We start from the raw sequence: 20801 nt of genomic DNA, 5'->3' as shown, positions 1-20801 counted from the left end.
AAAAACAACTCAGATAAAACTTGCAGATGCATTATAGTCAAAAAGATTAGGCTGAATTTATCGTCATTTTTATCGTTACCATGATAAATAGAAATTATCGGGATAATATTTTTAGTCCATATCGCCCATCTCTAGTTGAGATGTTAGTACAATGAGTAGCGTCAAGTCATATGTGATCTCATGATGTGACTACTGATAAGACCATTGTTTAGGTTAGTATAAAAGCTGAGGAGAGACTGCCTCTCTTCAGTCATCATCTGTTGCTGATGAGTGACTCCTGCTTGCAAGCAATAAAGGTTTCTAGAAACTAAATATTGTGTCATAACGTGGTATTTTGACCAACTCTCATCTGCACTAGACAAGCGACTGACTTTCAGTTGCCACGACAGATACTCCGGCGGTTTTTGGACGACCAGGATGGGATGATCTTCCTATTCATTCATCAGTGAAGATTTTAACTAGTCATGAACAACATATATAATTATACAAGTGTCTTGTTCAGCTATGTTGTGACCAACAAACTCAATGGGCTTGGGATCTGTGTAGTCTATTCTCGATATATGCAAGCAGTACTGACTTTTGCAGTTAAATTTCTCCACAAATGGTTTTAAGCTTTTACCTGCAGCATATATACCCCAAGTGGTTCACACTGAGAGGGGATGTCACACATGAAACTGAATGGCACAACATGACAGAGAATGGCAATTGGCATTTGAGTATAAATGGTGGAACTGAAATATCATGTAAACATGGAAAGGCCTGTAGCAGCATCCCCGAGTCCCGAATCAGTGCAGCAGAGCTCATGCTTTCACTGAACTGACATTCACCGTACATAACCATCCAGATTTTCTGTGCAGTCAAGACAGTCTGCAGGGAGTAATGTGTCACATGCACCAGATAAGAAGACCCACCTGTGTGGACTTCCCTGTTTTAAAGGTTTAATACGCGTCACAGTTAAAGGTGGTGTATTTTAGGGTTACACTATATTATAAGTTTGCCCACTCTGGTAGACAAATATAGCACAATGGTCAGTGTCTAGTTCACTCCCTTAGTTTCAGTGCTGGATGTTATCCCAGGTCTAAAAAACTTTCTTTGGACGTGCTTTCCTATAAATGTGCTTGTTTTCCTGTGCTGTCTTCTCTCTCATTTTCACTTTTCTCCACCTTGCAGGATTTCTGAACAATGGATTGGATCACTGAATAAATACATTTCACATTTGTTTTTATTTCAGGCTTTATGTGTCTACAAAATGGCCTGCGATATGAACACAAGCACAGTCTATACCAAATTGAAAAAACACTGTTTAGATATAAAACAATCTTTAAAAGGCAGTGTAACTGCACAGACATTTGACAAAACTTCAGCAATCCAAACTCTACACGGAGTTTACACTGACTAAGACATTAATTCATGCAGCTGAAAGAAATAATCAGACATAAACCATGGAATTGTTTATTAAAGTGAGTTATCGAGACCTTTTCCTGTTAATCATAGTGAACCAACAGAGCAGCATACTCTTAATTAACACCATCAGTCTGAGAGGGAGGACAAGCTTGGCTCATATTCAGGTTCAGCCCAGTGACAAAATATCATCTGAACTCCATTTATCAGTAACATAATCTCATCTCTCTGCTTTTATCAAGTGAGGCTGAACTGAAATAAAAGTGAATTTTCTGCCATGCCTTCAAATTCTTGGCTGGTTTCATTTAACCCAATTCATTTCTGCCTGCACCTCACGTCCAATCCTGTCTTTAAATGGGAGGGAGAAACTTTCTCCTCCCAGAGCTCTTAATCCAGGATCACATCACATCGGGGAAAAAATATGGAGGAATGGAGGCACTTTGCACCACTGGGGAGGGGCGGATGAAAGATGGAGGAGGTGGGGGGCGGTAGAGCGGACCTCATCAGCACATTGCTGGGGCTTAGAAAATGGGTGTGGAGTAAAGGGGAAAGGATGAACCACTGGATCAAAGAGCCACACAAGTATTTAAAGGGCAGTTTCACACAGACGTTTTGCGAATGTTCACTCTAATAAATGCTAGACTAGATAATTTCACCAGAAAGCGAAAATAAGTCAAATGATCTTGTGCAGGAGACGATAGAGAGCAGAAGGCCTACCTTCTAAACGATAGTGTTCATCACCGATCCCCATAGCACATGCTTCACCCATGGAGTCCTGAAAAGAGGAAAAGAGGGAAAACACTTAAATCCCTTGTTCAAGTGATTTAAAAGAAGAAGTCATCATATTTTTGTCACATAAAAACAAACATATTTAACGGTGCACATCCACGCCACGGCTTCACAAGACAGAGTGACATGCCTGAATCGAAATTACAGCGTTTATATATCTATATATGAACAAAGTTTGACAACTGCATGCTGAGCTCAAACAGCAGCGGGAAGTTTTAAGAGAATGGTAATTGCAGGACTAGACCAAACTAAGCAGAAGACTGGCAGTCAGATTTGAGACTATGATATAAGTATCTAAACGACTGCCACTGGCCCTGAAGTGGATTCTGAGAAAGACGGAAGGTAGTAAGGCTATTTCGGTGGAGGAATATCTTTGCAGCTATACGTTCGGAGGCATGTTTTTATCCCCGGGCCCTTTTCACCCGGGTCCCCTCTCCTGGCAGCTCTGTCTCTCAGTGCATACCACAGAGACTGGAGGGACATGTGATCCTGAGGCTTTGCTATGGAAAAAGTCTGGCTCAGGTGTCCCTGTGGCATTACATTCATCTGGCCGAAAAACCATTACTCACAGGCTGACAAATGCATACACATGCACATGTCCACATGATCCGACACCTACACATGCAACCACCCACAACTTTTCCATCGCACACAAACTATAGTAAAAAAACTTTCCCTCAGTCATCAAAACTAGATGAGTTGCATAGATACTGCCGAGACAGAATTAGTTTTATCACTGGTGATGATTAACCATGATAACTGATCATTAACAACATAAAACGCCTTCTTGGAAGAGTGTATGGAAAGCATGTGTTTATTGCACACAAGCTGGTGTGTATGTGTCAGAGGCAACGCTGTGACGGCGTGAGAGGGGATTTCAGTGTAATCCAGAGAAGCAGAAGGTCAGATCCTACCCTCCTCAGTTTAGTGCTGGCCAGCCTGCAGCGGCGTGGGTGGCCTCAGAAAAAAAATACAGCAAACTGCAGGGCTCATACTGATAGACTGATATAGCAAAGTTGGGAACTGAGACTGTGTTTGTTGTTGGTGCAAGTAGCCAACACACATTCCTATATGGCTTTATGAACCTGCTCCTGGGCTTTTAATGCAGATCTGGCTCTGCTCAGCCAAGGCGTGATGAAAGGTCACCAGGAGTCTCCATGAGAACCGCAAGATCCCATTAAGGTTAGACGAAAAGATCTTTAACAATCGAAGAAAGTTACACTACAGCTGCAGACATTACCACTACAAAGGAATGTGTTTTTCAACAACAAACTTTCATGCTTCAAACAGTCATCACTGGTGAATGTTGAAACCGAAGCTTATGCATGATTTATATGATTGCATCGATTTTGCAAGTAGAAGACATTTCGCACATTTGCCAGCTAAACTGACCGTTCCATTTGTCAATAAACGACTGTGACCACAAAACTGACCAACAAAATTAAACAGAAGGCTGCTGATTCTCTTGAAATTGCAGGATTTATGGCCCTCGCCAAGTTCAAGTGTAGTGGTGAACATATTTAACCAGAGCTTTGCCTTTCATCCCACATTTTAGATACACTGAAAGAAATACACGCTTGAAACAATATCGATTTCTTAGGATTTAGCAATAGGAAGCTTCATTTATCTTAAGAAAACTAATGTAATATTATAGGTTTGATTGAATTTGATAGCACAGCTACACTACTGTTTACTGGTGGATGTTTTTATTACAGGACAATCACTGGTTTTATACACTTATGTATAGTTTATATATAATTATACAGAATAATTGTACAATGATATAATGCTATATGCTAATAATATAATGATTGTATAATTACCAGATACAATTACTATAAGTTTAATTTGGATGTCCATCCATGTGGCAATACACAAACTAAACTTCTTCAACTCAACCCAGCCCAGAGAGATGGTCATGAAAGAGAGTCGGCTGATGCGTGTTGACCCATGCAGACATCAGTCAGTCACTGTAAATTAATGACAGAGGTCTCTGTTTCCACTGAGCCCCAGAAGAATAAAATTACTCCACAATAAACATTCCTTCCTCACACACACACAGGAAAACACATGCACACACATACAGCATCTTGAATGTGTGTCAGTTTTTTCTTTTCTTTTCTTTTTTGATGAATGATCCAGAATTATTGAGAGGTTAGCCAAGAACATGAGAAAAAGGGGGAAGAGGAATGTACTAATTGGTTGTTGTCTGTGGTGATGGATGAGAGCTGTATTATTAGTATGCTGGGGTTACTCTGGGATTTGCTCCGGTCAGTGTTAGACAAAATATCCCATGCTTTTTCTTACTTCACACACACACACACACACTTCCTCCCCCGATGAAAAGTCTCTGACCACCAAACTGAAATGGATATACGAGGGAGCAGAAAAAGAAACAGGAATCAATTTCAAACTGGAACAGAAAACCTTTATTTCCCATCATTTCTTGGACTTGTGTTTTTCATTGCGACATGTCAATGATCATTTCTGACAGTTCTCCTTGCAGCCTGATTAAAAAACCTTCAAGCTATAATGATGTCACAGAAATTTCTAAAAACCACTTCACTTTCAAGCATTGCTGTCTAGTTTCTGGCTTTGGCATTGATTGATCAGATGATCAAAATACCATGCAGAGGTCCTAAAAAATAAGCGTCTAAGTTTCCTGCCAGCCAGTTGGTCATGAGAGCAACCAAACTGACTTTTGGACAGCTCCAGAAAGAGGGAGGATTTATAAACAGAAGAAACATTTATATGTTGCCTCTCCAAAAACCCACAGGAAAAAGTTTAATCTCCTCAGCCTCGCCTATAAACTTAATTGCAATGTTACGTACTAAGAAAGGAGTGACAGAACTCCTACTCCTCTGGATCTTCTTTTGGTTAGACCTGAAAATCCCCTCTCCTTCTTGTTTAGTAAGTTAGTTTTCTTTTCTTTTTTTGATAATGTTCATAATGTGAGTCACACACTCCTCCAAATCATTCAGCTCTTTACAGAGAACATGTTTTCTTGAAATTAGGCTGTTATGTTAAAAAAAACGGTAATACCAAGCTAAAGGACAATTAAACAGACCAGACTGAATATCTAAAATGACATTATTGCAACCTAAAGACAAGGCAGCAGTTGGAGCTGGTCTTAGACAAGAAAATAAGCCAGTCTGGTTTCAAAGAACAAAAGCTTGAGATCAGTCCCTTCAGTCTCACTTGAAATGAAAAGGCTCAGTATGGATTTGCCCAGAACTGTGATGCAGGTCATCCCCCTCAAAAGTCTCTTCTAAACTAATGAGTAGAGACGAGGCTCAACTGATGCAACATTAACAAAGTGAGTCGAGGCTGTCAAGGAGAAATTAGGTTCTTTAAATTCTCCCACATAACCGACATGCCCACAATAATCCTGATATCCAAGTGTATGCAAAATAGTAACCATAAAAGAGCCATCAGTCTTTCTGAGACGTGCTCGTCTAGCAGCCTTGCTAATTCAAGGGTCATGGGTCATTGTGCGAGAGTACACTTACACTTATATTGTTTACCTTGTGTGCTATGTGCAATTACTACTGTTTTACTGTAGTACTTTTTTTTTTTACTACTGGCTGCAGGTACAAAAATACATTTCACTGTGCATTGTACTATGTATAACTGTGCTTGTGACAAATAAAACTTATCTCTTATCTTATCTAGCTTACATCAAGGAGAAGACTTTCCCTTTGTCGGTGGTTTAACAACAGCTTAAACAATCTAAATGTGAAATGGCAATGTTCCATAGCGCGGTGTTATTATAAAAGTAATTGTAAAATCAATACTACAGAATACAGATGCACTGCTGATTAACACTGCCACACAGTATTTCGTCCCTTTGTTCCTGCCTGTTCTTGTGACTTGGGACCCAAACTGTTTAAAGAAAGCTACAGCAGGGAGTCAATTCTCTGCATCTCTACAGGATCCAGTCAGGGGTGCATGCCTCAGGGCACAAACAAGCATCTTTCCACTCCACTTGGGACCAGCTAAAACAATTTTCCAGACATGATGTTAAATGTTCTGTGGAAACCAGAGCATAAAGCATTTTCCTTTCAATAGCAGCCAGGTCCTTCAGAGCTTCTTCATGGCCTTTAGGACAAGAAATTGTGTGGCCCCTGTGTGTTTTAAAGTTGTTCAAGTGCCTTCACAGAAAATGATTTATTACTGGACTATAACACAGGACATAGTGTGCCGGCCCCATTACAACATCCCATCTACGTTGCTCGTCGGCCTGAAGACCTGTTTGGTTTGGCCACTGGAGCTATTTGGCAAACCTCATCAATGGCACACTTTATAAATATGGATGTGGACGTGCCAAAAACAGATGAGTTTATTTAAGAAAAATAATAATATTTACTGAACTTAGAACCTATAGTGTTGTTGTTTTTTAATGGTGACCACTCAGCTACACTCAGCATGTCTTACGTAACAAAATAATACGGAGATAGGCTAGCATTCACTCTGGCAAACTAATAATCCTTTATACCCTATTATAGTGCACCAACTGTATCTGAGTAATTCAGGAAATGTTATACTTGAACTGCAATGATCCAGGCTTTAGGAAAAAATTGTCAAATATTTGTTTTCACAAACGTTCAAAAAGCATAAGAATGAAATATTTACGGTACCCTTTAGACACCAGATACATTTTTCTAGATAACAAAGCTTAAAGACTCACAGATCAACCTCACCAGCAGTTAAGATTTTCTGAATCATGTCATGTCTTCATGTCTGAAAGGAGCTTTTGCCCTTTCATTTTGTATAAATTGCAATGTTTATGTCATATTATCCTGGATAGGGCAAGAGAAAAAGAGAAAGTGATGAAGACAGTGAGCGCATGCTGGCCCAGAACCCACTTGGTGAGTTAAGACAGAAAGTTGCCTCTAGCGTCATCCTTACTCTGGCTCTGCAGACATGGACCCGCTGGGCCAATTCTTTTCTGTGAGTCTGTGTTTGAAGCAAAAAGGGTACATTAAAGTGCAAGTAATATGTACTTGTATGTGATTGTGGGAAAGTCCCACAAGGCCTCTTGGCCTCTATGCTGTCTGCCTCCATGACCCACCACACAGGCTGACAATTTATGCGGCCGACGACAGCTCCCCCTGATCGTGCGCCAGGGCTCAGTGGAGGCAGGCCTCTGGAGCAATGGCAGCACTACTGGCACTCCATCAAAACCCAGGAAAAATCTCATTAGGAGTGCGGCTGGTTGCCTCCTGCTACGTCTTCCACCCAGTACAAGAAAACACCTTCAGGATGGCAACATTCTGAGCAGCAGTGCCGTAATGAAGTGGGGAGCGACACACATGAGCAGCCATTAAGCACAATGAGCGGGACAGGCAGAGGGACGGGAACAGTCAGGACTGTGCAATGGTTCTTCAAGAACGCCTGCTTCCCTCTGCACCTTTCAAACAGGAGATGGTTGAGGTCGCTGACACTCACATAAAAGCCACCCAAAATGAGAAGTGATTCCTCAGAGTTGTGTCCAAAATCTGTGCGTGCACAGCACATAAACTGAAGACCACAGGCAGTATCATTAAATAGTAGGACAATGAAAAGCATGTGACGTATCTGTGTCCTTGTACCAAGCGTGTTAAGATAAACTAAAGTTGTCATCATGTCTTCGTACTTTGTCCCATAAATCCAGCGCACTTGGCAACTAAAGTGATTGTGAGTGAGCCTGGATAGAAGCCATTAGCTAAAGTTTATGAATTACTAATGGAGAAAACAGCTGCATCGCATGGGAATTTTCAAAGGCTCCAGATCGCACACACAGACCCAATGTTGAAAACCAAGAAGTAAAACAACAAAAAACTCTTATTAGTTTTAGAGCTGCAAATTAGCTTATAGGTGTAGTGTTACTCGCGGATGACCTCAAGAGAGGAAATACCCATCCCCCTCCACCATCCCAAAGAGTAAACTGAGATACACCGGAGGCAATTTCAAAGGGCTGAGAAGCACAAGTCTAGGAATCTGGAGCAGTGCCTATCCTGCGACGTGTGGTAGGTGTGGTGGTGCCACCAGAGGAGAAAAATGAACCACCAGTCATCATCAAACAGCAGTTTAGACCTGAGTACAGGCTTCTCTTCCAGTTTTTTTTTTTTTATGCTGGAGCGCTCCTCACCTTCCAGCAACATTAAACAGCCTCATTCAAAGCACCACGTAGCAGTAAAACATGACGCCCGAGATGGAGCCAAGATAGAGGGTGTTGATGTGAGGTAGTGAAGCGCTGCACTCCCTCTGAGTGAGGCTTCAAAGGGGATCAGTTTTCACACATGAAATAAAGATCTCAGATAATCATATAGCATGGCAAAGCTGACGTTAGACAGTCCCATTTATGGATGGAAGGGAGATAGGGCCAATTTTCAGACAACACCTACAGATGGAGAGCCGTAGCAAATGAAGGTCTCCGCATATCTTTCCAGCCAAATAAGATAAACCAGTTTTTTCAGACTCGTCATCACACGATGCATTGAGGTCGTTTTGTTGAATTTGCTCCAATAGAACAGATGCTTGTGAAATGAAAATGCCAGAGCTTTACAACGATCTAAAGCAATGCGTGAAACTTAAAGTATGTAATGCCAAGAGGAAGCCATATCTACTCTGTTTTACAATGCAATTTTATGCCTTTGATAAGAAACTCCTCGATGCCTTTCCAGAGGTCACGGACGATAAATCTTTTGATGTTGAGACTTTCACATCCAACCTTTAACAAAACATCAGCTATCTGGTGGATGCTTTTAATCTGAAACACCTCACAGTACATTTAGTTAGTCTGCATGCTTTATTTTTCCGTACAAATGCTACATTTAGTATTCAACAAACAGACAAGAGGCTTAATCAGATGGGAAAACTGTGAAAAGTGGTTAAAATACCAAACTGTTGAACCGCACTTAGGCGCCAAATCATCTCCAGTGCTTTCTCTTCCGCATCTAAACCACTCGGCCGTTCACTCTCTCTAAATAAAGACCAATACTTAAGTTGAGTAGATAAGAGACTAGAAAAATAATTCCTTAAATTCTGCCGACTAAAGAGGGCCAACATGTAATTTGACGTCTCAGAGGGAGCTTCAAAGACAGACACCTTCTCTGCAGACTCGTCGGCCCCATGTCTGACACCCCTCAGTCACGGCACACCCACCTCTCTTCCTGCACCCCAGGAAGGAAATTATAGCCACTGAGTTGGGATCCATCACCAGGCAGGTTGGAGGAAGCAGCTCTATGATTAAAGTGTGCATGGTCAGCAACACACAAAGCTGGAAGGGCTTGAGGAGGCTGCACATGCCAGAGGGCTTACCGTGTTAACTCTAGTTCATGACACAGGTCATGCCGAGATTCTCCACACACAAACACACACCAGAAACATTTTAGTGAGGCTGGGCATATAGAGGCGGAGTGGTTCAGAGAGCAGATTTTCACCCCGTGTAGAAAAATGAAACGTACGTGTAAATAAATCCTTTGACGTTGCAAAGACACATGTCTTTAGGTGGGAGCGTGAATTTTTATACATGTCCTGTTTTCTCTTTAATTTGTTTAGTTTAGGGCAAACAAAGTACCATGATTGGACGCATTCCCTTTGTAGAGAGCGATAGTGCACAGCCACAAGTCATTTCTCCACGTCAGATTAACATTGCAAACACTGCTGGTCACATTACCTCACCCACATCAAAGACTGCCTCCTGAAAGGCTCAGTGGAATATTAGCAGAGATTTACAGCCCTCATCTCCATGCTTCAGAAACATGCTGATCTGAAGTAATCTCCCTCCCCTTCTCGCTTTTTTTGTGCTCTATGTGTGAAGTTGGCCAACACTTTAATGACCCATTTACAAAACTTTTACACCTGCAAAGATAAGCTTTTACGACGCAGCCAGTCCCTCAGGCACTAAACCCTGCCTGCTACTCAAGGTAACAGCCTTTATTAGCTTTTGAAAAATATGTAACCGCAGCAATTAACATTTATCACACTGTTTATCAAAGCCGTGTGTAACCACAGAATAGGGGAGGGGGGGGGATACAAGGTGTCAAGATCAAGAGTCTAAAGGTGGGATCACCCCTCGAGCAATTTAAAGAAACCCATAGCTCATTTCCTACAAGAGAAACAGAGAGCCGGATTCAGAGAGATTTTCTTCGTTTCCTTAAAATTTATTCGAAACTACATGATTTTAACAAAAAAGAAAACATTATCTTTAGTTCACAAAATGGATATGGTTGTCAGAATATGTGATAAAGCCCAAGATATAATGAGAGAAATGCCATAACAGTTACTAAACTAATTTCTGTCATTTTGCTGTGTACTACTTCATCTTTTATTATGTTTCTATTGTGTTATCTATTTATTGTGTTTTATCTTATAAAGCACTTTGGAAACCTTGTGTTTGTTAAAATTGTGCTATATAAATAAAGTGGATTGGATTGGATTGGATTCATTACAGATGAATGCTGACGTCATTTATAAACAGTTAGTCACTCACATAAACGTAACATGTGAACAGGCAGCATGAGCAAAGCATTTTCTGTTTTTTTGGGGGTTTTTTTTTGGTTTCTTTTGGAGTCACGAGAGTTAACAGGGAATATGAGCTGGAGGTGAATCCTTAAGACATGTCCTCCACCAGCCAATGAACTCCACTTTGGGAACTTGCATTCCCAAGTGGAAGCTATGGTTTGGAAAGGAATGGAGACAGCCTGTCGCTTGGCCTTGATTTACAGGTGGTTCCCGTCCGCCAAGAGTAACAAATCACAACATTATGGCTCTCCAAATTCAGATTAAAGCCCAGTTCCAAACAATGAGGAAAAGAGAAAAGGAAAGGAGAGAAAGAGAAGAGAGGGTGCCTTCTATAATGCTGTGTTTTGTATGGCAATTGGATATCTCAGCCTCCCTGAAGGAAATTAGTTTGCTCTGGAGCCTTGACTTCCTTTTGGCAAAAAGAGCAGAGCGGTCCTGCAGGAGTGACATGAGCTTAAAGAGTAGGTGCATGTCTGTCAGACATTATTGAAAAATTAGGATGGGCTATGCACTCAAGACAAGCCTGCTTCCAGGCTTAAGTGTCTGAGTGTAAGAGCCAGTGGGCTACACTGTGTCTAGAGGATTTCAGTAATTAGCCAAAGCTCTCTTTGAGCAAAGACAGTCCTTCAGTCATCTGGATGGCTTCAGACGCCAGTCTCAAGTGCTGCAAAGTGTGGGAGGAACAGGGTTTTAGTCAGGAAGTCTACCTCGAGGGCAGCAAGAAAGTGACAGGCACTTCAGCCTTTTACCGAAGCCAAAGGAGAAGATACACCTTTGTAACTTGTCATGCCAGAGTTTTCAGCTTAAAAGCCAAAATGCACAAAACTAATAATGTTTTGGCTCAGTTAGTAGTTAGTGTCTGATCCATTGTACAACTTTTGTAAGTAGTTGGGGGGGGGGGGGGGGGGGGGGGGTGCAGTCTGAGTGCAGTCTGGGCTCAGTCCATGCACATGTAAGCGAAGCTGTAGATCAGTGGGGGGCAATCTTTATAATCAGCTCTCCAACATTCCTCCAAATAACAGCTGTCTGTAACATTTATCGAAGCTAATTACTAAACTTTGTCACTGCAATCAACTGTGGAGCTCAGTGTGGTGGGTAGCAGTTATGAAAACCTCTGACGTGTGCATGTTGACCAGATGGCACTGACCTCAACACCAAGGTGGCCAAATTCTTCTTTTCTACCCGTGCACACACACATATCCATACACTCATACACACACACACACAACATGTTTAGAGCAGACATCCTGCCAGCCACAAGCCACTACCTCAAGACATCCCTCACATCTGACCTTTTAACTGTGGACTTAAAATCTCTGTAATTACAGAGAGTGTTTCAACTTAGCAAGTAAACATAGCAGCAGAAATAGACACTTCAACTACTATATACATGTGTGCTGGTGCCAGAGGCACGTTTCTATTCATAGCTGACTAGAATTAGTGGCTTGTGTCACTGCTCACTGTAATGAATTTGCAGTGGCATAGGTTACACAGTCGCGAACAGCTACAAAATTTTACTATCAATGCTCAACACACGTAGTAACAGAGAAACAGGAACGTGTACAGGTGTTCTATTCATTTTATTTCAACCAATGAATTTTGCTCAATTGCATTGTGTCAGGAGTATAAGTGGATCATCAGTTTTATTTAGTCATTCGACTTGGTTTGGATGAGGTAGAGGTGGATTTGACAAATACAGGAAATTACTGTATAGAGACAAATATGGAAAGGAAAATGGATATGATTCTTTTAAAAGACATTAGTGTATGTAAGGTAGAGAATCACATGAGATTTTGACTAGCAAAAAGTAGACTATTTGTAGAAGTCAGTTTTTATGATAAAATGCTACAAAGATTTAAAGCACACACCAATGCTGAATAGACTCCCACTGACTCTCACAGTAAACTCACATTTCAGATGTGGTCATGAGCCTTATGGAGATTTAAATCCTTTAGAGACTTGCAAAACCTCTGTCCAAGTATTTTCTTTTAAACCTCAGTATTATTAAGAAATTGGGAGAAGGAGTGGTGTTTGACAAACAGGGGAAATGGCCATTTGGGGAGAACAGGGTTGGTCTGCTCCAGTGAGAATCTAGAGGGTGAGGTCCTCTTTGGGTTGTGGCACCTGTGGAGCATAAACACACCAGGGGAGGACGGTTTTCCTTTCAGCACGGCCGATCTTCTGTTTAGTTTTCCTTCCACTAAAAACATCCCCTAACAGACAATCCAGACCTCCTCCAACCCTGGCGCCACAGGAAGAGCCAAAGAGCCCTGGAACCTCTGTCAGTGAGAGGCACAATGCTCTCCCACCTCTGTTTACCTAAATCCACTTCCTCTAGTCCCTCCACCTCAGGTGGCCTTAGAGCCCTAGTCACCAAAGCGTGCAAACACAAGGAGGATACATATAGTACACCAGCAGGGCTCATGGAAGCTGTGGAGTCCATCACTGGCATTTGCCTAGATCCAGTTTGTAAGACAAACAATTGGAAGGGATTCATGCTGGGAGTCTGTTAGGGGTGATAAATGGCTTCACATATTATTGTAAACACATTGGTAATGTGCGTATGTATGTTGGTGTGCAACTCTGTGCTCCATGCACGCTCCCGTGCTTGAGCTCACTCTCACGAGGGCTTGATAGCAGTTTTATGCAGATGCTGATCTTGTCCTATTTGGGAGCCACTTTGAGTGCTCAGTCAAATTATTCAGCACTTACTGCATGGGCCAGAGCGCAACTCGCAGGGGAACCCGATAAACAAACAACAGAGAATTATTCAGGGTTTAAACACTTAAACACCCACTTCAGCAAAGCCTTTTAAGTGGGTGATTAAAATGGGCACTGAGCTCCCACAGAAAGCCCAGAAACGCCACACCTCGATTCTCTCAGACTGACACCCACAGCCCTGCGTCTATGATCTATGACAGGCTATTTTATTTCCATATTCATTAGAAAAAATGGAAAGTACAGACTCACTGCATAGTTATCTGCCACAGTGAATATGACCACTGCTCTAAATTCTTCTCACTCACGTATAATTAAAAAAAAACAGAAAGTTGCAATTATCAACCAGCTAAAATATTTCCCCCATACTTGCTTTCCCTCTCTAATTTAATCTTCCTAGTCAAATATGGAAAGAAGAGTGCGTTTATGATGCTTTTTAAAATGCACTAGACACCTAAGGCATAGACACACATCAAAAGGTATGGCAGAAGATATGTGAGCATTGCACCAAAGATGATGATATATATTTAGATCATCTGTCTCTGTTTACTAGAAGCATGCTTGTCAGTTGCAAGTGATTTCAGTCCAGTTTGGTTTTGAAACAAAGCAAACGCAAACAGCAGAGGATCCTCAAAATCTGCCTATTCTTTGGAGTCGTGAAATAAATGCCACCATTAAATGTGGAACAAACCCTCGAGCCAGCGAGACACTTTGATCAACAGCTATCCGTCGCTCCAAACTGAGCATACATTTGGGGAAACAAAGCACAATCTCAACTGCTAATCCCCTGAGATTCGGAGCACATTCCCGTAGAAGCCTTTGATCTCTGTAGTGCATCCGGACAGCTGACTCCAGACATACTGCACACTTACATGAACACGCACGGAGGGATACGCACACAAAGGAGCATTTCACTCAGACCATTAATGTGCTGTTTTAATCTACTGACACCTACAGTGACAGATGAGCATTGTCTTTTGAACATTTCATGGAATTAAGAAACAAATCCACCCCTGCGTTTCTCGGGGAATTGGTATGTGTGGGAAATACATAAACAAACAGAAGGGAGATGCTTCAGGTTTAAGAGAAAACGAAAGGTGGATAAACCTGATCAAATGTCAGCATGTCACTAGAGCTTCATCGTACTCTAAACCTCTATCATTCTTTCACAGAAATCCTTTCCAGAAGGCGCCATTCACAATAACGGAGAGTTATCCGCTCTGCTTTGTCACACAGGAAAAACTCCTCCAGCTTTCAGTAATCTATGTGACATACGATGCCTGACGCGACATTAAAGCCACCTCCACATCCTCGAACCTCCCAGTCCCCCAGCTACACTGATGTGTGCCCAAGACTTCCACTGCATCTTCTCATGGGAAAATTAAAAAAAAAAATCACAGAGCCCTGCTATGGCCAGGTGCTACCCCTCCTCCCAAAGGCTAGGGCTTTTCTTCTCTTTAGAGTGTGGCTCCAAACTTTTCTCCCAGCCTCTTCAAAGAGCAACAACAGCCCCTCGGTCCCTTGGGAGCACAGAGGGGGTAGAGCCCGGTGGGAGAGGGGCATACGTCACACAGCACGCACAAGAGGCCAGCCGGTGGGAAAAGAAAACGCACATGGTGAAGACAGAAAGAAGGAGAGAAAGAGGAAGAGGAGTCTGCATTTGAAAGGTGCTTTCAGCTCCTAGACAAGGGCCCTCGCTTTGTGAAAACGACAAGGGAAGAAAAAGCACAACAGCAGAAGCGAAAAACGAAGGGGGCGAAAAACCTGCCATGTCTTTTATCAGACTGAGGCTGAAGCAATGTGTTTAAAAGCTTTAGGCCTATTTCCAAAAAAACCTTTCTACTTTCAAAAAAAAAATCAAAGACCTGGCAACCAACTGCGAGACGGGGAATGGAGGCTGAAGTTTCACTGTGATTCGCTTTTGAGATGCATTCTGTCGTCAGATGTACCTTTGCTTTTTGTCTACGTTCCGCGCAAAGTGATGGAAGTTCAGTTGAAGATGGAAAATCTAAGCTTTGTCAGAGCGGCGGCTCGGGAGGACTGGCCGTGGAGGGGGTCTTTTTACTGCACAGAGGGTAGGGCTTCACAGAGGAGGAGGAGCCATCAGTGTCACTACAAACACCTCCCCGCATGGCCCGCTTCAAATGCAGTCTCAAATCATCAGCCACAACCAACGCAGGGCCACAGGGTAAACGCAACAAACAGATGGAGGATAGGAAGAGAGAAAGGAGCACCAAAGGAGGGGGAGGGGGATTTTTAGAATAGAGAGGGGTGAGGAAGGCCATTAAAATAGGTTATTTTTGAAGTCAGTCTTGACATGCGACAGTCTGTGTGCCAAGGGAAGCGACCTAATAAACCACCAGAAACTTGAACTTCCAAGTCCTAAGTTGTGAAAATCATCTGCCCTATCAATGTCTTTGTCAGCAACGAAATTCTGCAGGCCGCACGTTATATATCAAATTTATGGGTGGGTGTAGAAACCTTGCAGTACACTCGGGAGAAAGTGAGCCGAAGCACACATGACCTGGATCTCATGTGTTGAGAGCCACAGATCCACCTGCCCACACCACTCACTCACTGTCTGAATCTGACTGCAGAACCCATGAATGGGTACAGGGCCCGCATGGAAACATCATTAAGACTTCACGCCCATCTTTGCGTCCCGGTCTTACAGCGTGTACTCAGCTACAGTTTCAATTTAAAAAAAAAAAAACATAAATGAAGACAAAATGCTAATGTGAGCCACTCTGCACAACAATGACCTCTTTTTAATCTGCATTGTTCCTACAGGGAATATGGTTTGGAAAAGATCAGATCAAAAGAATTCCAAGCGCGGACTCCCTACTGTTGACACCCGACCCACATTCTCCTGGACCCTGGTTCAGCTGGGAGGGGGGTTTAAATAACAGCAGCTATAAATAACTATCTCACCAGGTATTCTATACAATAGAGACAACTTTTAAAACTAAGACAGAAGACTTATCATCTGTTTTGTCCAAAAGCACAGTGAGGTCAAGCCTTTAAACTTCTCACCCAGTGCTAAAACTTAATATGTCCCAGTCTTATAGGGCGGTTATAATAAGGTGAACATTTCCTTTAATAGATTTAATAGATTCTATTAGGAGAATGATTCAATAAGTCATAATTCAAGATTTTAGATTATTTTGATTAGTCTGATTATTTGTATTTATTTTATATAAAGTTACTTTCACACATACTCTCATTCAGTATGTGCTCTTTAGGGACTGAGACAGTTTACAACAGGTCTTTGGGAAAGCTACTGAAAACTATTCAAAGCTACATAACATCTCAACACAGCTCACCAACTTGCAATAAGATTTTTCATGAAAAGATTTATCGATCCAGTGAAAGATCGTGAGGGTACAGGAAAGAAAAAACCTTGCCTTAATAAGTGTGAAGGAATAAATGCCTTGCTTTACCATACTATGTCAAGAAACACAAAAACAATTCAAACTTCACAACAATCATTATAGATTTAAATCCATTTCATAATCAGAACAACAAAAAAATGCCCCCAATTAAATACTGATGCGATAAACACCTTTCTTATCTTATTCATTCTCCCGCAGAGCTACAAAAGCCATTAGGCACCCAGACTTGAATTATTTATACAAGCTGAACTCCACTAACTCTAAATTGTTCGAAAACATCCAACCCTTTCGGCAGGGGCCCCTTCCATCCTGGGCCAAAACTTCACTCACACCAACATTGCTGCGAAAAGCAGCCTGTGAATAACGGTATGTCGAGGAACAAAGTAAAGACTGTTTGTTTTTGTGGTAAGAATTTATGATAATTGCATGGTAATAATGTGGTTTTAAATACTTAAATTGCCCAAAGCATATGTATCCCCCTTATACACACAAAAGCAGTGATGAAAATGGAACCGTTTTTTTCTACTGCAGCAGCTACTTCATGCTCCAGAAAAGAAACATAAATTCATAAAAACATTTTAAAATTTCCCACAGAGACATGGCGCCTGCTGTTAGTGCGATTCTATTACTTTATGAAGAAGTTTACTGCAGCTTTGGACACACGTCAGGATTAGCAATGGAGGTGCCAACCTCCTAACACTCATTAATAAACCATCGTGCACCACAAAGCAATCAAACACCTTGTACAGAAGACAAAACAATGGTAGACTTTAGACCTGACTGAAGTGAGAATCAGCAGATATTTCTGTTGCCTAAGACTTCCTCATATTTTCTTGCTGCTCACCAGCATGCCATTGACTCCTCATACCAAAGGCTCATTTTTCCAAGAATCCCACCCAGCATGTGTATTTGTGTCTTGCTTGCGTGATAATCAGTTCAGATGCATGGTATGACATGACCTTTACACGGGAGCTGCTACATGTTAATGGTGCACGGGATTCATCAGAATAAGCCAATGAGGGAAGAAGAGGAGGGAAAATTAAATTAACTGTTTATTACTAGAAACAGCAACGAGTCATAAGAATTATTGGCTTTCAGAGCTAAAGCAAGTTAAACATCATAAAAGGACATTTCCATAGGTGCTCCAATTAGTTCAAAATGCAATAGATCCTGGATTCTAGGTTGTGTTCAATAGATAAATGCATTTCTGCTCAAAGTGTCTGGATCGTGGGCGTAGGAACTGGTTTTGCTTATTTTCTCGATGGGCTCCAATTCCTCAAACACGCTGCCTTTGAGGAAGGCATCGCTAACCAAAGGGGCTTAAGCCTCCTCTGAAGCAATTCCAAAGGATTTCCCCACTTGACAACAACGGCACAGTGTTTACGGCACTGCCAAAATACAAAACAAGCATGACCTCCAACATTTCTCCCCAGCCTTTACAATCCACACTTGTCACCAGACTGTCACACTGCAATGCTTTCAACTCAGGTTTGATCTATTGTTACTTAAAAAAAAAACAACAACTTCACATCAGTGCATGGGCTGATACACAACATTTGTTTCCTACATGAGGACATGTAGCATTTAAATGCATTGCTTTATTTTGTCACAGTGAAACAGGAACACAAAGCAAGACTTTAACAGACAGAGGTTTACTTCAAGAGCATCTGTTTTTGTTGTTTTGAGTACACTTTCAACTTGCATCTCTGACTGGTAGACTAGAGAATATTTCACTGTTTCAAAGCAGAAACATCACTAGATAACTTCGCTCGTCTCCACTGCTAAATGTTTATTTGTCGGCAAAGGCTGGAGAAAGTTTGTCAAAACTTCGGGTGCATTACAAGAGGAAGAGGTACAAATGTACGGGCGTGAGCTGGAGCCGCGAACGCAGCCTCATGCGCAAGTTGGTGATATGGCGAAAGGAACCACCGCGAAAATTCATCCTCAATTTGTGAAATGCTCACGAGAAAAAAAAAAAAAAAAAAACGAGGAGACAGCCAAACACTTTGGTGGGAATTTTAAGGTGCTTTTCCATCACGCTGCTTCACTGTGACTAAGTGAGCCTGGTGCACAGAGTCGTACTCACCCGTGTAGTCAAGCCGCAGTTGTTCTTGTGGTGACAGTCCTGCTGCTCGAGGCGAGAGCTCGTGCAGTAGTATTTCTGCTTCACGAGCCAGTCGTCGATGCCCTTCCTCGCCAAGCAGGCATTGACTACAAAACTGTCGCCTGAAACACACCAAGCGCATTATCAGCTGCTACAAACGGCATTTTCTCTCCACACTCTGGTTTTCCACAAGCTGTCCATCTTCAAAGAGTCGGACTCTGCGCTGTAACGCTGCTCTAATGAGCGGAGACTGACCCTGGAAACTGCTGTTCACAAACTGACCGAAACACTCAGAAAAAATATATGTACATATAAATATATTAAAGTGCATCACATATGAGAGAATAAATTGGTGTGTGCTTACCTTCAGGACTCTCCCTCGGTTTACAAATAGCGGCTAGAGAGAAAGAAAGAAAGAAGGAAAGACAATGAGTCTGTTACTCGAAAGTACCGCGGCACCAGTGGAACAACTACAGCTGTGATTTTTCTCTCAGGAATAAGAAACCTTACCATGTTTCGAGTGCAGTTTACCCATTTCTATGCATCGAGTTGGAGTGTAAAACCATCAGATGAATATAATCCAAAGAGAAAAGGAGACGGGCTGCGATATCCAGACAGAAGAGCGTCCGTGGAGACCCAGAGCAGTCTGCGCTCAGTCTCTGTGCAGGACCGTGCGGCTGGGGAGCCAAGCGAGCCTTTGATCCGGAGCGCCGCCACTGACAAGACACATGCGAGACAATAGGCTGCGTGACTTCCTGTCGGCGCTTTCAGAGTAAAGAATCACGTCTTTGACGAGACGTTAAATGAAAAGATAAACAAAGCGAAAGCGGTATTTCCATAGTGCTTGTGCCATGCCAGTCTTTTACATTAAATCTCAGAGATTGTCGACTGGGGCCGAAGTCAGTCCCTGCTCCGCCTTGAGTGTAAACAGTTAAACAGCAAGTAATTTGTGTTACTTTTTGGTGGTTTTATTATGAAATTTGTATGCCACAACTTCCGGAATCAGGGGACTTTTTCTGTCTGACTTGATTCATCTCATTCTGATTTTCATGCTCTGGTTTCTCTTCAAGACGCAGGACAGGTGTGAAGAAACGCAACTGGGGGTGTACACGGCCCTCTGAAACCGTTAAATTGGCTGCGATTCACAAAGGAGGTCTTGTGCATGGGTCACGGGACGTTTGGAGGCAGACACACCAACTCGAATGACTTCAAATTACAACAACATGAGGGGAAACAAAATGAGCAAAACCCTAAAGATAGTTATTAGATAGTTTAGGCAAAAGTGTTCATCAGGTAAGCTGGACTGATGACTCCTGTCTGATTAGTCAAACAAGGCTTCCTACACTACACTGGACATCACAAAGCATAGATGAGATTTTTTCCATAATTTTGAACTTGATTTTTGGGTTTAGATTTTCTTCTTGGCCTATACATTCTTGTCCACTTTAGTAATAAACTACATCAGCACTTATTCTCAAAAAACTGTCTTCCTGGGGATAAAATCTGTAGTGAACAAGTGTCTGTCTATCTGTCTGTCCGGGTCTGCCTGACATGAGAAAATGAGTCTTATTAGAAGTATTGTTGGGCTGAAATAGCAAATAGAAGACTAGCATTTATTTCATGTCTTCACGTATATAAGACGAAGAGGCTGCCAGTTACCCAGCAGGTCTGTAATCTAACACACAGTGGTAATCAACTTGTGAGAAAACCATGGAAAATGTTCAGAAATTGTCTCCATAGATGTTTGATCCTTTAAAAGAACAAACATATTTTAGAATTGTGCATGAATTTCTGTGTTTGTAACTGGTGGATGGTGCCTGATTAGCAACACGCAGCAAAAAACTCAACCAGAAAAGACCAAACACCTACCAATGACTTATAATGTTTTA

General features: G+C 42.0%; 1 protein-coding gene across 1 annotated transcript in view; it reads right to left on the bottom strand.

Moving 5' to 3' along the window:
* Nucleotides 1–20439, bottom strand: part of nkd1 (NKD inhibitor of WNT signaling pathway 1) — a 32687-nt gene extending 12248 nt beyond the window's left edge. Inside the window, exons 1-4 of the mRNA XM_084541774.1 lie at nucleotides 19423–20439; nucleotides 19277–19309; nucleotides 18895–19034; nucleotides 2119–2176 (exon numbers count right to left, since the gene is read on the bottom strand). Coding sequence (XP_084397900.1) covers nucleotides 2119–2176; nucleotides 18895–19034; nucleotides 19277–19309; nucleotides 19423–19447 — 256 coding nt within the window. The 5' untranslated portion in view covers nucleotides 19448–20439. The remainder of the gene's footprint in view (nucleotides 1–2118; nucleotides 2177–18894; nucleotides 19035–19276; nucleotides 19310–19422) is intronic.
* Nucleotides 20440–20801: the final 362 nt, after the last annotated feature.

The sequence above is a fragment of the Chelon labrosus genome (assembly GCF_963514085.1).
Source record: "Chelon labrosus genome assembly, chromosome: 3".
In the NCBI taxonomy this organism is placed as follows: domain Eukaryota; kingdom Metazoa; phylum Chordata; class Actinopteri; order Mugiliformes; family Mugilidae; genus Chelon; species Chelon labrosus.
This window is presented reverse-complemented; position numbering and strand designations above follow the sequence as displayed.